The 16,993-nt window shown below is 38.6% G+C and overlaps 1 protein-coding gene across 1 annotated transcript in view; it reads left to right on the top strand.

Moving 5' to 3' along the window:
* The first annotated feature begins 205 nt into the window (after positions 1 to 205).
* GC (GC vitamin D binding protein) overlaps positions 206 to 16,993 on the top strand; it is a 42,724-nt gene continuing 25,936 nt past the window's right edge. Inside the window, exon 1 of the mRNA XM_068974768.1 lies at positions 206 to 294. Coding sequence (XP_068830869.1) covers positions 237 to 294 — 58 coding nt within the window. The 5' untranslated portion in view covers positions 206 to 236. The remainder of the gene's footprint in view (positions 295 to 16,993) is intronic.

Here is a 16,993-nt window from a genome sequence, read left to right as displayed (position 1 = left end):
GAAATTTCCTAGATTTTCCACTACATTTTCTCCAGCTTGTCTATTTGCTTTGATTGATGATACTTTATCTCTTGTGGCCCAAGGATGACTACCCTTGCTTCTGTGTAGAGATTAATAATTGATTAGTGCATAGCCGGGAATTTTAGTAAAAGGGAATTGGTTACTTTGGGCTGCCATTTTTTTAAACTAGGTAACCTACAGGAGAAGGAGGTGATACAGGACGTGGTGGCAGAAAAATGAAGAGGATCCTGGTCTTCCTCCTTGCTGTAGCCTTTGTGCATGCTCTAGAGAGAGGTAAGATTTCCAGTGCTGTGGCCATTTGCAACAACTTTCACTAGTTTAATTTTGTTACCATTTAAAAGAGGGAGAGAGGGAAGAATAAAAGTGGGTTAACCTTCAATTCAGATGTGACTTATAGTTTTCTAATAGAATAGCCAAGAAGAATCTCATGAAAGAAAGAAAAGCTATATGATTTGTCATTTATCTTTCCCTACTTTCTTAATAACCAAGATCTAAGAAAATGGTTCAAAATTAGAATGTTTTTATTTGTTAAAAGAGAATGCAGAGGGAGACTGTGATCCATCACTAAGCTTCGTTTTTCATTGGCATTGAGAGCACAATGTACCATATCAATGATGCATGAAGTCAACTGAGATTTTTTTTTAACTTCTTCAAGGAATCCTCTATGTGTAATATTTGAAACCACATTATGGTTTCTAAAATATCTCACATAAAAGAACTTAACAGCTATGAACTATGACTATTAAGATCTTTGAGCTATATTTCTCATTAAGTTCATTTATCAACTAGTGTCTTCATCTTTGAGCAATATACAACTTTGTGGCAAGTTCCCAAGCTGCAAAATTCATAATCTGTCTTAATTTACTTTCTGGGTGATTCTTTAATGCTTATAAAAGGAATCTGCATTCATCCTGCTTTGAAAAGTTAAAATTTTCATGTAGTGCTGCCAGTTAACAGCTTTACCCAAGTCATGTGTTTGAATTCATATGAACAACATTTAACCAGTGGAATAAAAGGTGTGTACCCCAGGAATCAGTTATTAACTGTGGCAAGAATAATCTTACTCCTGCCTTTCTTATTCTTTTACATTCACTTTTTAAGAAAATAATCTTCTTTTCTCATTCAAATTATTTTTAAATTTTGTCTTATTCATGTCTGTTACAAGACCTCTGAATAGCCCAGGTACCAATGAACCCTGAAAGCCTATTCCTTTTCCGAGGGTTTCCCTGGGGCAGATCTGAGCCTGGAAAGTCCTCCTGAACTAGTTTCAGATCTGGATCTTCACAACACAGAAAGTCCAGTAATGGTTAAGTTCTGGGACTACATGTGAATGCCAGAATGTGCCACTTTGTTCTACTGACTCAGTGAATGTACACTGGATTAACTTCAAACAGTTATAGTGCTTTGGAGAATACCAGTATTCTGCAACCTCTTTTTCGACATCCTTTAGTATTCTCACAGATGCTAAAAACTTCAACCCAGCTCCCTTGAACTGAACTTCACAATGAACTTGGTTAACTATGTGCCATAGTTCAGATGATGATGCCTGAGACATAAAATACAATTACCTAATAAATGTCCAATATTTGGTGACTGTAGTCCTGAGCCATCAGTCCTCGGTTCACCTGAGCATGACCCAAATACCAAGTCGATGGTTTACCTGAAAGCTAGGTGTGTTCACTCCTGGCAGAAAGTGTATGTATTAAAGTAATTGAAAGGAATTTTGGATACTGGAGGATTGGTTAGGGTTACAGTTCTCTCTGCCTAGTTCTTGAGAGTTGACTGATCACCCACCCAAAAAAAAAAAAACCTTTTCCAAAGTGTATGTCCCTCAACACTCATTTGATAAAGAAGTTTCTATATCCAAATATATTTAAGAAATAAGCCATACATTAGTCCTTCTTGGCTGGTTTATGATCAATGTTTTTGATTTCTCAGAACTCATAAGACAACAAAACAAGAAGATTTAAGCCAGAGTTTCCCAGACATATGGGCTCTTTCCTAAAATGCCTATATCCTGTAGAAATAGTCTCTGGAAAACATCAGTTCTAAAATGTATACAGTATGAACATTAGCTCCAGTCAGGCCCATACTCGAATATCAAATGGCACGGAGGATTCAGTTCATAAGCCCTTGTATACATCTTGTGAGAGAAGGGCTTACCAAATATGCTAAATATAAATGATATAATATCCACTGTAGCTACTCAGTGAGTGACAAGAAAATTATGTCCACCAATTGCCTCCACTTGGCTTCTGTATTCAAAACTGGATAAAGCACTAATCCAAATTGTATCTTTCCCTCTTCTAAGAAACAAGCAAGAAGGCTACTATACACAGCTTCACAATCACCACAGAAATAATGCTACAAGAAATAAACCACTGCTGTTTATAAGAGCTATTGGCAAGAACATTTTCCTTTTGCTTTAAGCATTTCATTCTCAGCATAGTTTTATTAAAGTGAAAGTAAAGTTGCTCAGTCATGTCTGACTCTTTGTGACCCCATAGACTGTAGCCTACCAAGCTCCTCTGTCCTTGGGATTTTCCAGGCAATAATAACGGAGTGGATTGCCATTTCCTTCTCCAAGGGATCTTCCCAACCCAGGACTCGAACCTGGGTCTCTTACATTGTAGACAGACACTTTACCATCTGAACCGCCAGGGAAATCCAAAGAATAATGAAGTGGGTTGCCATTCCCTTCTCTTAGGAGAGCTTCCTGACCCAGGAATTGAACCCAGGTCTCCCACACTGTAGGCAGACGCTTTACCGTCTGAGCCACCAGGGAAGTCAATTTTATTAAACATGATATCAAACAGCAAGAAGAAAGTAAATTTCCCTCAGGTTGCAGGTAAGCTGTATTTTTCTCCCAGTTACCTGTCAAAACAATCCCAAGACAATATGGTTTAATCCAGTCTTCTTATCCACCACTGAATTATTCTGTTTCTCTTTTCTACAAGTTGACACCACTTCTTCAGTAGCCATGTGAAAAACAAAGTTGTCCTAAGTTTTATTAAGGAACATAGCTATACAGAATGCTAAAGAGAAGTAATTTAAAGCAAGTAGATATTCTAATTTCCCAGATATGTCTATATATTATCTCTGCAAAGCAAACATAATGGTGACTGAGGGGGTGACACAGGATTTGAGATCTACATGACAAAGAGAAGACAGCTATGTAAATATCCAGAAGCATGTTTCAAGCAGAAGGAAGCCAGGTGCAAATGTCCTAGGCTAGGAACAAATAGGACCTGATCTAAGTTCACAAAGAAGCCCAAGGAAAAGCTTAAGGAGGCTTAGATGATAAGGGAAAGGAGGAAGAACCGAAGTCAGAGAAGAATCTAAACTCGATCATCGAAAGCAATGCTGACCTCCTTGGAAATCAATAGCAAAGTTATGCTTCACTGCTGTCAAGTGCAATGTCAGGTATGCACTCACCATCACAGCTGGGCTGTGGGGGTGTGTACACACACTTTAAAAGGTCACAAGCTTGATCTCTATAGGAAGAAGTTGAAATCATTAAAAAGGAACTGCTTGGCCGCCCTCTAGTATCTATGGTCACTTCGCATGGATCCCCCACTCTGTCTGCTCCAAGTTCACATATAGAGAAGGCCTCCCTGACCAACCTACCTACCAGTAGCACCTACTACATTTTTCTCTATTCCCTTACCCTGTCTTAGTCTCATTTTGCTTTTGTCTTTAGCACTCATCATCTTATCACCCGCTGTTCATTTGTTTTTCTGTAATGAAAATAAGATGTAAAATGTAAATTCCATGAAATCAAGAACATTTTTTGTTCCCAGTTGGAATTCTCAGTTTTAAACACTACTTGCCATATAGTACATTCAGTAGACTTTTGTGTGTGTAAAATTGCAAAATTAAGGTTACTAGAGTATCTACCTCATAAAATAGTTTTGAGTATTTAAGGGAAATTATGGGGCTTTCCTGGTGGCTCAGTGGTAAAGAATCCACCTGCCAGTGCAGGAGATGTAGGCTTAATCTCTGGGCCAGGAAGATCCCCTGGAGAAGGAAATGGCAACCCAACCCAGTATTCTTGCCTGGAGAACTCCATGGACAAAGGAGCCTGTGGGCTGCAGTCCATGGGATAGTAAAAGAGTCAGACATGATTTAGAGACTAAACAGCAACAACAAGAAATGTCAACTAAGACACATCACAGATATCCTAGAAGGAGTAAATTTTAAGTCTTTTTTTATTTTCATTATAAAGCACTGACACTAGATTTTATGCACTGAATAAAATAGCTAATAACTTATAATGTGCCAGATTAAATCTTGTAGATACATTCTTTTAAAATTACTAGAGCTAATCAATGAATATAGTAAAGTTGCAGGATATAAAATCAACACACAGAAATCCCTTGCATTCCTATACACTAATAATGAGAAAATAGAAAGAGAAATTAAAGAAACAACTCCATTCTCTATTGTAATGAAAAGAATAAAATACTTTGGAATATATCAACCTAAAGAAACTAAAGACTATAAAACTATAAAACACTGGTGAAAGAAATCAAAGAGGACACTAACAGATGGAGAAATATACCATGTTCATGGATCAGAAGAATCAATATAGTAAAAAGGAGTAAACTACCCAAAGCAATCTATAGATTCAATGCAATCCCTATCAAGCTACCAATGGTATTTTTCACACAGCTAGAACAAATAATTTCACAATTTTTATGGAAATACAAAAAACCTCGAATAGCCAAAGCAATCTTGGGAAAGAAGAATGGAACTGGAGGAATCAACCTGCCTGACTTCAGGCTCTACTACAAAACCACAGTCATCAAGACAGTATGGTACTGGCACAAAGACAGAAATATAGATCAATGGAACAAAATAGAAAGCCCAGAGATAAATCCACCCACCTATGATTATAGAGTGGAATTGAGAAATAGATTTAAGGGCGTAGATCTGATACAGAGAGTGCCTGATGAACTATGGAGTGAGGTTCGTGACATTGTACAGGAGACAGGGATCAAGACCATCCCCATGGAAAAGAAATGCAAAGAAGCAAAATGGCTGTCTGGGGAGGCCTTACTAATAGCTGAGAAAAGAAGAGAAGTGAAAAGAAAAGGAGAAAAGGAAAAATATAAGCATCTGAATGCAGAGTTCCAGAGAATAGCAAGAAGAGATAAGAAAGCCTTCTTCAGTGATCAATGCAAAGAAGTAGAGGAAAAGAACAGAATGGGAAAGACTAGAGATCTCTTCAAGAAAATTAGAGATATCAAGGGAATATTTCATGCAAAGATGGGCTTGATAAAGGACAGAAATGGTATGGACCTAACAGAAGCAGAAAATATTAAACAGAGGTGGCAAGAATACACAAAAGAACTGCACAAAAAAGATATTCATGACCCGGATAATCACGATGGTGTGATCACTCATCTAGAGCCAGACATCCTGGAATGTGAAGTCAAGTGGGCCTTAGAAAGCATCACTATGAACAAAGCTGGTGGAGGTGATGGAATTCCAGTTGAGCTATTTCAAATCCTGAAAGATGATGCTGTGAAAGTGCTGCACTCAATATGCCAGCAAATTTGGAAAACTCAGCAGTGGCCACAAGACTGGAAAAGGTCAGTTTTCATTCTGATCCCAAAGAAAGGCAATGCCAAAGAATGCTCAAACTACCACACAATTGCACTCATCTCACATGCTAGTAAAGTAATGCTCAAAATTCTCCAAGCCAGGCTTCAGCAATCTGTGAACCGTGAACTTCCAGATGTTCAAGCTGGTTTTAGAAAAGGCAGAGGAACCAGAGATCAAATTGCCAACATTCGCTGAATCATAGAAAAAACAAGGGAGTTCCAGAAAAACATCTATTTCTGCTTTATTGACTATTCCAAAGCCTTTGACTGTGTGGATCACAATAAACTGTGGAAAATTCTGAAAGAGATGGGAATACCAGACCACCTGACCTGCCTCTTGAGTAATCTGTATGCAGGTCAGGAAGCAACAGTTAGAACTGGACATGGAACAACAGACTGGTTCCAAATAGGAAAAGGAGTACGTCAAGGCTGTATATCATCACCCTGCTTATGTAACTTATATGCAGAGTACATCATGAGAAACACTGGGCTGGAAGAGACACAAGCTGGAATCAAGTTTGCCAGGAGAAATATCAATAACCTCAGATAAGCAGATGACACCACCCTTATGGCAGAAAGTGAAGAGGAACTAAAAGCTTCTTGATGAAAGTGAAAGAGGAGAGTGAAAAAGTTGGCTTAAAGCTCAACATTCAGAAAACGAAGATCATGGCATCTGGTCCCATCACTTCACGGTGACTGCAGCCATGAAATTAAAAGATGCTTACTCCTTGGAAGAAAAGTTACGACCAACCTAGATAGCATATTCAAAAGCAGAGACATTATTTTGCCAACTAAGGTCTGTCTAGTCAAGGCTATGGTTTTCCCAGTGGTCATGTACGAATATGAGAGTTGGACTGTGAAGAAGGCTGAGCGCTGAAGAATTGATGCTTTTGAACTGTGGTATTGGAGAAGACTCTTGAGAGTCCCTTGGACTGCAAGGAGATCCAACCAGTCCATTCTGAAGGAGATCAGCCCTGGGATTTCTTTGGAAGGAATGATGCTAAAGCTGAAACTCCAGTACTTTGGCCACCTCATGCGAAGAGCTGACTCATTGGAAAAGAGTTTGATGTTGGGAGGGATTGGGGGCAGGCGAAGAAGGGGACGACAGAAGATGAGATGGCTAGATGGAATCACTGACTCGATGGACGTGAGTCTGAGTGAACTCCGGGAGTTGGTGATGGACAGGGAGGCCTGGCATGCTGTGATTCTTGGGGTCGCAAAGAGTTGGACACTACTGAGTACTGAACTGATTTGATGGACACCTTATCTTTGTCAAAGGAGGCAAGAATATACAATGGAGAAGAGACAATCCCTTTAACAAGTAGTGCTTGGAAAACTGGTCAACCACATGTAAAAGAATGAAACTAGAACACTTTCTAACACCATACACAAAAATACACTCAAAATGGATAAAAGATCTAAATGTAAGATCAGAAACTATAAAACTTGTAGAGGAAAACACAGGCAAAACACTCTCTGACATAAATCATAGCAGGATCCTCTATGACCCACCTCCCAGAATATTGGAAATAAAGGCAAAAATAAACAAATGGCACCTAATTAAAATTAAAAGCTTCTGCACAACAAAGGAAACTATAAGCAAGGTGAAAAGACAACCTTCTGAATGGGAGACAATAATAGCAAATGAAGCAACTGACAAACAACTATTCTCAAAAATATACAAGCAACTCCTGCAGCTCAATTCCAGAAAAATAAATGACCCAATCAAAAAATGGGCCAAAGAACTAAACAGACATTTCTCCAAAGAAGACATACAGATGGCTAACAAGCACATGAAAAGATGCTCAACATCACTCATTATCAGAGAAATGCAAATCAAGACCACAATGATGTAGCATCTCACGCCAGTCAGATTGGCTGCTATCAAAAAGTCTACAAGCAATAAATGCTGGAGAGGTTGTGGAGAAAAGGGAACCCTCTTACACTGTTGGTGGGAATGCAAACTAGTACAGCCACTATGGAGAACAGTGTAGAGATTCCTTTAAAAACTGGAAATAGAACTGCCTTATGACCCAGCAATCCCACTGCTGGGCATACACACCGAGGAAACCAGAAATGAAAGAGACACATGTAGCCCAATGTTCATCACAGCACTGTTTATAATAGCCAGGACATGGAAGCAATCTAGATGTCCATCAGCAGATGAAAGGATAAAAAAGCTGTGGTACATATACACAATGGAGTATTCTCAGCCATTAAAAAGAATACATTTGAATCAGTTCTAATGAGGTGGATGAAACTGGAGCCGATTATACAGAGTGAAGTAAGCTAGAAAGAAAAACACCACTATAGTATATTGACACATATATATGGAATTTAGAAAGATGGTAATGATAACCCTGTGTGCGAGATACCAAAAGAGACACAGATATATAGAACAGTCTTTTGGGCTCTGTGGGAGAGGGAGAGGGTAGGATGATTTGGGAAAATGGCATTGAAACATGTATAATATCATGTAAGAAATGAATCACCAGTCCAGGTTTGATGCAGGATACAGGATGCTGGGGGCTGGTGCACTGGGATGACCCAGAGGGATGGAACAGGGAGGGAGGTGGGAGGGGGGTTCAGGATGGGGAACACGTGTACACCTGTGGTGGATTTATGCTGATGTATGGCAAAACCAATATAATATTGTAAAGTAATTAGCCTCCAATTAAAATAAATAAATTTAAATTAAAAATAAAATAAAATCTTTTAGATACATTAGCTTCATCCTTTCAATACCATAATGAGCTCAGCACTGTTATACCCATTTTATAAATGGGAAAATTGAGGAAAATATGGGTTAAGTAACTTATCCAAAATAACTGAGCTAGTAATTGGCAGAATCTGAATTTTACATTAGTTCATTGGGTTTACAAATGCTCACAATCATTGCTTCGCTGCCTCTCATGAGACATGTAGCTGAAACAGTCTTTAACTAATCTTAGGACAAGCATACGAGAGAACCAGTCATTAACACTGATTTAGGGGAAAGTGAATGGAATTCATTCTGTCCACCAAGGTCATCCACAATTGATCCAAACCTCAGTTCATCCCTATACCATGAAACCGGCTCTGTCTTCTAAACTTCCCTATTTTTAGGGCACTATCACCTCTAAGCCAACTATGTTCAGTCTTGTAGAGCATTGTTGGATTTTATTCTATCCATTTGTTAATCCATACTCAATCACTTCTATATTTTAAATATTTTAGCCCTGAAATATATCAGCCTTACACAGAGCCTCTTCAGTGTTCCCTTTTGTCTGTCACCCTTGCCTTCTGCATATCTCTAGTTCTTAACACCTGGGAACACTCTTATCTGCATGCTAAGTTGCTTCCCAGTCATGTCCAACTCTTTGTGACTCTATGGACTGTAGCCCACCAGGTTCCTCTGTCCATGGGATTCTCCAGGCAAGAATACCGGAGTGGGTTGCCATGCCCTCCTCCAGGGAATCTTCCCAACCCAGGGATCAAACCCACATCTTGTACATCTCCTGTATTGGCAGACAGCTTCTTTATCAGTACAGTTCCATTTCCTTATATTCTCCTTGTGCAGGTTCTTGCTCCCCTTCATCTAGCTATTGTAATGGCTTCCCTAACAAAAACCCTACCTCCCATCACTTCCCCAAACAATTCAAATTAAAAAACAATGCAAAATTTGGCATAATGTGGTAAGTAGAAATCAAAACTGAATTATTTCCAAAGTAAAATCACTACTGAGGGGCTAATGAAATGATACTGATGGAATAGACATAAATTTGAGCAAACTCCAGGAGATAGTTGAGGACAGAGGAGCCTGAAGTGCTATAGTCCATGGGGGTCACAAAGAGTTGGACACAACTTACCACCTGAAAAACAACAATGAAACAATAGGGATGAACATGCACAGCCGCAGCTAGTGCGATTCTAGGAATCAGACTGTCTTATACAAATCCACAAACAATTCTGGTATCTGTTTGGAGTCACCTAATGGTGGGTACAATCTCAGGCTTAAATAGGCTGTATGGTAGGCAGAAAGAGCATCCTCCAAAAATGTCAATGTCAAAATGCCTGGAACCTGCAAAAACTCTAGCTTACATCACAAAGGGGAATTAAGGTTGCAGGTAGGATAAAGGTTGCCAATCAGCTGTTCTTAAAACAGAAAAATACAGAAAGTATTATCTGAGTAGGGCCAATGCAATCACAAGAGAAAAACAGAAGAGAATCAGTCAGAGGAAGACATGCTAAGGAGAAAAGGCGCAGAGAGGTACAAAGTCGCCAGTTTTGAAAATGGAGGAAGGGGCTCTTGAGCCCAGAAGCATGGGTGTCTAGAGGCTGGAGCAGGAAAGGAAATTGATTCTCTCCTAGAGCCTCCAAAGCAAAAGGAATTCTTAAAGAGGTGGGAATGCCAGACCACCTGACCTGCCTCCTGAGAAATCTGTAGGAAGGTCAAGAAGTGACAGTTAGAACTGGACATGGAACAACAGACTGGTTCCAAATCAGGAAAGGAGTATGTCAAGACTGTATATTGTCACCCTGCTTATTTAACTTATATGCAGAGTACATCGTATGAAATGCCACAATAGATGAAGCACAAGCTGGAATCAAGATTGCTGGGAGAAATATCAATAACTTCAGATATGCAGATGACACCACCTTTATGGCAGAAAGCGAAGAACTAAAGAGCCTCTTGATGAAAGTGAAAGAGGAGAGTGAAAAAGTTGGCTTAAAGCTCAACATTCAGAAAACTAAGATCATGACATCCAGTCCCATCATTTCATGGCAGATAGATGAGGAAAAAATGGAAACAGTGAGAGACTTTATTTTGGGGGGGAGTGCTCCAAAATCATTTGTAGATGGTGACTGCAGCCATGAAATTAAAAGATGCTTGCTCCTTGGAAGAAAAGCTATGACCAACCTAGATTACATATTAAAAAGCAGAGACATTACTTTCCTAACAAAGGTTCATCTAGTCAGACCTATGGTTTTTCTAGTAGTCATGTATGGATGTGAGAATTGGACCATAAAGAAAGCTGAGCACCAAAGAATTGATGCTTTTGAAGTGTTGGAGAAGACTCTTGAGAGTCCCTTTGACTGCAAGGAGATCCAACCAGTCCATCCTAAAGGAAATCAACCCTAAATATTCACTGGAAGGACTGATGCTGAAGCTGAAACTACAATACTTTGGCCACTTGATGTGAAGAACTGACTCATTTGAAAAGACACTGATACTGGGAAAGATTGAACACAGGAGGAGAAGGGGACGACAGAGAGTGAGATGGTTGAATGACATCACTGACTCGAAGGACATGAGTTTGACCAAGCTCTAGGAGTCAGTGATGGACAGGGAAGCCTGGAATGCTTCAGTCCATGGGGTCTCAAAGAGTCAGACACAACTGAGCAACTGAACTAAACTAGAGCCTCCAGAAGAACAGAGCCCTGCTGACACCTTGATTTTAGCCCCTTGAGATCTGTGTCAGACTACCCAACCAAAATATTAGGTAGTAAGTGTAAGCCATTAAATGTGTGGTAATTTATTACCATAGCAAATGAAATACAGCACTGTAGGTTTCCAGGCCCTGTGACTTCCCAAAGGAAAGAGTCAATGAATGAAAGCATCTCACTTTTGATAGATTACAGTTTTATTGACCAGATCCGGGGGGAGTTGTCCAGGAGGTAACTGGGATACATGTTACCTCTATTCCCTGATTCCTAGGAGTTTGGTTTTTACCTTCTCTACCATTTTCCTCTGGCTAGAAAGTAATTTAGCCTACCACCTGAGAGAAGGACTGCAGCAAGTTATATGGGACCCTGATCACAAGGCATATAAATTGTATTTCATATTATGAACTGTCAGTAGATTTTTACCATGAGAAGAACTGCTAACATTCATTGAGTTTCAACCATGCTTTGTTGTGGTTCAGTTGCTTAGTTATGTCAGACTCCTCGCAACCCCATGGACTGCAGCATCCCAAGCCTCCCTTGCCCTTCACTATCTCCCAGAGTTCGCTCAAACTCATGTCTATTGAGTTGGTGATGCCATCCAACTATCTCCTTCTCTGTTGCCCCCTTCTCTTCCTGCCTTCGATCTTTCCCAGCATCAGGATCTTTTCCAATGATTTGGCTCTTCGCACTAGGTGGACAAAGTATTGTAGCTTCAGCTTCAACATCAGCATCAGTCCTTCGAATGAATATTCAGGGTTGATTTCCTTTAGGATTGACTGGCTTGATCCCCTTGCAGTCCATATTAGGCAGGAGATGCGCTATATATTTTTACATAAATTAACATATTTCATAGAACAGCCTTAATAACAAGGTACTATTTCACTTAGATCCTAAGATTACTCTTCCTTGAATACAACTCCAAGTTGTTCATGCCTGTACATGAATGTATTTCAGTAAATACCCCATTACCTTCAAAAAATAAGTAAAACTTTGGTGATCACCTTTTCTAGTATTTAAGTCCCTCACTTCAGTTTTATTGGATTATTCATTCTCCAGATATGCTTGATTTTCTAAACTTCAGATTTTTTTTCATGTTGTTCTCTCTACTTAAAATTCCTCTCCCAATTCATTTATCCCTGTTAACATCTTGCCCATCATTCATGGTCCACTTCAAGTGATAGTTCCTTCCCCAAGTCTTTCTAAAGGCTCTCTTCCATTCCAGGAGTTCATATGCTTTGTTTCAATGTCTTCTATGGCAACGATCACCATTGCTGCTACTGGTATTGTGGTCTTATTCTTATCTATCAGACCTCGATTCCTTAAGTATTGGTGGCTTTCAAATTTCTTATAGGGTGCTTTACCATGTTATTTATTCTTATGCTGTTTTAAAAACCAAGACCTGTAATGCATTCTAAGTTTCCAAGTCAGGATACCAAAGACAACACTGTCACTCATGCCAAAGGTGGGAAAAGGAAACTTGCTCCTTTATCTTCACCTCTGCAAAAGCCTTTGTAGATGACAAGGTGCTCAATTCGTGAAGTGAAGGAGAGGTGAAATGAGGTGCATGGAGGAAGAATGCCTCCTTTGGGACTTTGGTGAACGTAGCATCTCTATGGGCTACCACCCATGTTGAACCCAAAGATAACACATTTGAGTGAGTCTATGAGGCCATCCTCTACTACAATTGTAGTATCTGGGCAGCTGACCCATTGCTATGCTATCTTCTACTATTTGTGAATTTTCAACATCTGAATTGTTCCATTGATGGCAGCATAAGAGTTACAGTTAATTTCTTCTAGGTTAGTCAGTAGAAGTCATGTAGAACTCTAGGTTCAGTGTTAAAAAGAATTTAATTTCTGCCAATTGACTTAAACTCGAAACGACATACCTGCCAGCAAATATCAGTATGAAACCAGATCAATGGGTTAAATAATAATGATTTAAAATGTCAATGGAAATGAGCCCCCCTCCCAAGAAAACTGGGGATAAAATGAAATAAAAGTACTAATTTGATTACCACTTCTCCATTGACAGTGTTTTTAGTGACATCTCAGTTTCTTGTGATTTTTTTCCTTTAATTTCGATAAACAGGGCAACTTCCTAAATTACCCAACAATGTTTAATTTCTCAACTAAAACCACTACTGTGAATATCTAGCCCAACTAGTCCAAATGAATAGTACAAACCTTATCCTTTAAGTCTAAAAGAATAAAATAAAAGCATGAGTATACTGACCTTTTCTGACATAGATGAGTCTGTCAGTGCAGAATGGAAATAAAAATGTCAAAGGAATAAAACTGCAAAAATGTAAATGCCCAACAGCTCTGGAAGCCCATGATTCTCCAGAACATAACAGGAAAATAGCAACTTAAGACAGTTCTTAGCATCCTGCTTTTTTTTTTTTTAATTCAATTCGGTATTATTTAGGCTCTAACCATAGCTACTGCTATACAGCTTTTCTAGAGGATCAGTATGGTTTTAGAGAAAGATTATAACAATAGTTAAAACGGTCAAAATACCTAAAGTTTGTATCACCACAGTGAGTATCATGTCATCTATCCCCACTAGAGTAAAAGTTCCACAAGGGCAAGGGCATGTCTATTTTGCTCTTTATTGTATATTTAGTACTGAACCCAATGCCTGGCACAGAGTAAGTCCTCAAGACATGTCTGTCCCATGTATGAACAAGTATTGTCAGCTGTGTTGAGAAAGGTGAGAGATGCATGAAGCAAGAAAGATTTCCCAAAAGTAAACCAAATGTTTCAGAATCCCAGAATGAGGCACAAGTTACCAGAATGTTTTGCAATACAGATAGAAAAGGGGCGTGGTCCTGCAAAAAGCAATTCTGTTAAGGACATTTGTAAACATTGAGTGCTGAGGAATCAGGATGGGAAAATGATTTTCCAGTGTCACCAGGATTATGCCAATATTTACCAGAGCTGCCTCAAAGTCCAGACTGTCCTCTACCTAGCCACATGACACATGAAAGAACAGAGAATGTAATTTGAAATTCATTTGATATAGGGTTTAATCATATGAATCAAAGTGAGCTCAACTGCTGTGAAAACATTATGCAGTATTCCATGGAATAAGGAATCAATTCATAATAAATTGCATTTCAAATTAACTTCACTATTTGTTACTTTTTAGAAGATGAAAAAGTGATTAGCATACTCACTTAGCCAGTTAAGCTCCAGATTTCTCTTTGAATAAATGAATTTTTTTTTTGGTCAGAAATATTTAAAGTAATCCACCTAAAAGATACACAGTGTAACAGCTTCCTCTACGGGTTACTTTTGAAAGAGCAGTTTTATCTTATATTTTAAATTTCTTCAGTGCCTCTTTTGGGCTTTTTCCCTTGCTTCTGTCTTGCCCAAGGCTGAATATTCCAGGCAAACATGGTTCCAAAACCATTTTAAGTCTTGTGTAGTTGATCTAGCTTCTCAGTTTTCTGTCATTCTAACTAATAATAGTTATCATTCTAACTAAAAATACACATGGATTCCAATGTGCTTCTGTACAGACACAGTTGACTTAATTAAAGCTGTTTAAACTACTGTTTGTTTAAACAGTAGTGTCAGCTTGCACTACATTCACATGCGCTCACCTTCTCAACACACTGAGTGAAACTCTGCTCCCTTAGTGAAGTGAGAAACCAGGAAAGCCAGAAATAAAATAGCTCCTTAAACGTTCAGAGGCGTCCCCACTTAATGCAGGCTCTCATTTTGCATTTTATTGACTGGTCACAATAAAACAAAAATGACCTCTGAAGTTTTATAGGGAGAGTTTATTAAACAAAGTTAGCCTGTTAGCATTGAGAATAAATGAGTTCTTATTCCAGCTATGTTTTGGTGTAGCTTGAAACGATAAGCTTTGGAAAAAAGATTCTATATAATTTCTTACTCTTACTATTTCAAGAAGGGGTGACTTTGTAATTTTTAGAAGTGACCTGGAAGATCATGAGGATACAATTGTGTACTAAATCCAGGAATCTAAGTCACTTGTTTGTGTCCGACTCTTTGTGACCCCCATGAACTGTAGCCCACCTGGCTCCTCTATCCATGGGATTTTTCAGGCAAGAATACTGGAGTGGGTTGCCATTTCCTCCTCCAGGGGATCTTCGCAATCCAGGGATTGAACCTGAGTCTCCTGTGTTTCCTGCGTTGCAGATGGATTATTTACCCACAAAGTTATCGGGGAAGCCCCTAGTATACTGTTATTTAAACTCCATTTCAATATTTCTAGGACAAAACAAACTCGCTTCAAAGAGCTGTTCATCATTTCAGTTATTAATTAGCCACAGCTATTAAATTCTCTTACACTGAACTAAAGTCTACTGTCAGCCATTTCTCTCAGCTCTACCCAGGAATAACAAATGTTGTTGACATCCTCATACTACCTCTTCTGTCCTTATAGGAGGACAGCTGTATCCTAAAATCTTTCCCTCTGTGCCCTAATCTTCAGTCCCACCAGATACCATTAATGATTAACAGAAAATTCCTGCTTTATTTTGACCTTTTGAAACTGACAATACCCAACCTTGTAAATGAGTTACTAAATTACAGGAAATGTACTAGACGTGGAGGTTTTCAGATAGTCAATAGAGTAGAAAAAGCTGCTGTCAGTCCTAGTGTTTTATCCTAGTTTCCAAGATAATGTGATATTTGATTATGCAGGGTTTTATCCACTTTGTGATTTTGATGGTATTTGAGTTAATCCCTTATTACAAAATGACACTTAAGAAAGCTTTTGTCCCTCAATTCTGACTTCTCACCTTAGATATATACTTTAAACAGTTCACCTGAAAGACAGGGTGCAACAGCTTCCTCTATGAGCATTTTTCACGGAAATCAGGCATTTTCACCAGTAATTCAAACAAACCCTAAAGAGAGTCTTTTTTAAAGGGAAAAAAACAGTCTTCCCCGGTCAGTATCCAACCACTACCACCTCCACTCCAAATCATAAAACAAGAATTTCTACATATAAGCAATATATAGTATAAAATAGATAACTAATAAGAACTTACTGTATAGCACAGAGAACTCAATACTCTGTAATGACTTATATGGGAAAATGATCTAAAAATAGAGTAAATATATGTATAACTGATTTACTTTGCTGTACACCTGAAACTAACACATCATTGTAAATCAACTATATTCCAATTTAAAAATAAGAATTTCTACCCTGTGTTATATATATTTATTCTTCCATGGAGTTGAGGCAAGGACATCTAGGTGGTAAAAGGCGCACCAGTAGTTGCCATCATATCACCCAAGATGGATTTTCCAATATTTAAATCCAGGAGGATGAGTTATTAAACATCAGAACAGTTTAGAATAGGAACTGGGCCATTTATGAACTTATTTTTTTAATATACTTATTTTTCAAAATATTGGGAAATTTCCTAGACTTACTTGAATGAATGGTGAATCAGGGACAAATATTGACTGCCTTCCCTGTGTTCTCCTACTGTATATGTAATAGGTACGTTGGAAACATGGGTCTCACCGTCAACAAAGTACTCATTCCCTGTGGGAACTATCTCTTCCCAACCACTTGGAGGGACTTGAAAGTAGGACTTTTATTTTTCTGATCACACAATTTAGGTCTCATGGTCCTTTTGAACCTCAAAATAACCACCTTATAACAGTCATGGAAATTTCTGGTTAGTTTAATCATCAAAAATTTGTAAATTGAAATGTGTTCCTTTTTATGGATGAGTAGTATTCTGCTGTATATATGTACCACAGCTTTATTCATTCATCTGTCAAGGAGTAGGAAAGGGTGAAAGATGGGAGGGAGGTTCAAGAGGGAGAGGACATATGTATACCTATGGCTAATTCATGTTGACATATGGCAGAAACCAAACCAATATTGTAAAGCACTTATCCTTCAATTAAAAATAAATTTTTAAAAAATTGTAAATTCATTTAAAG

Source organism: Capricornis sumatraensis, chromosome 7, assembly GCF_032405125.1.
Source record: "Capricornis sumatraensis isolate serow.1 chromosome 7, serow.2, whole genome shotgun sequence".
Taxonomy (NCBI): Eukaryota; Metazoa; Chordata; class Mammalia; order Artiodactyla; family Bovidae; genus Capricornis; species Capricornis sumatraensis.
Note: the sequence above shows the minus strand (reverse complement) of the source record. Positions and strands in the feature narration are given on the sequence as shown.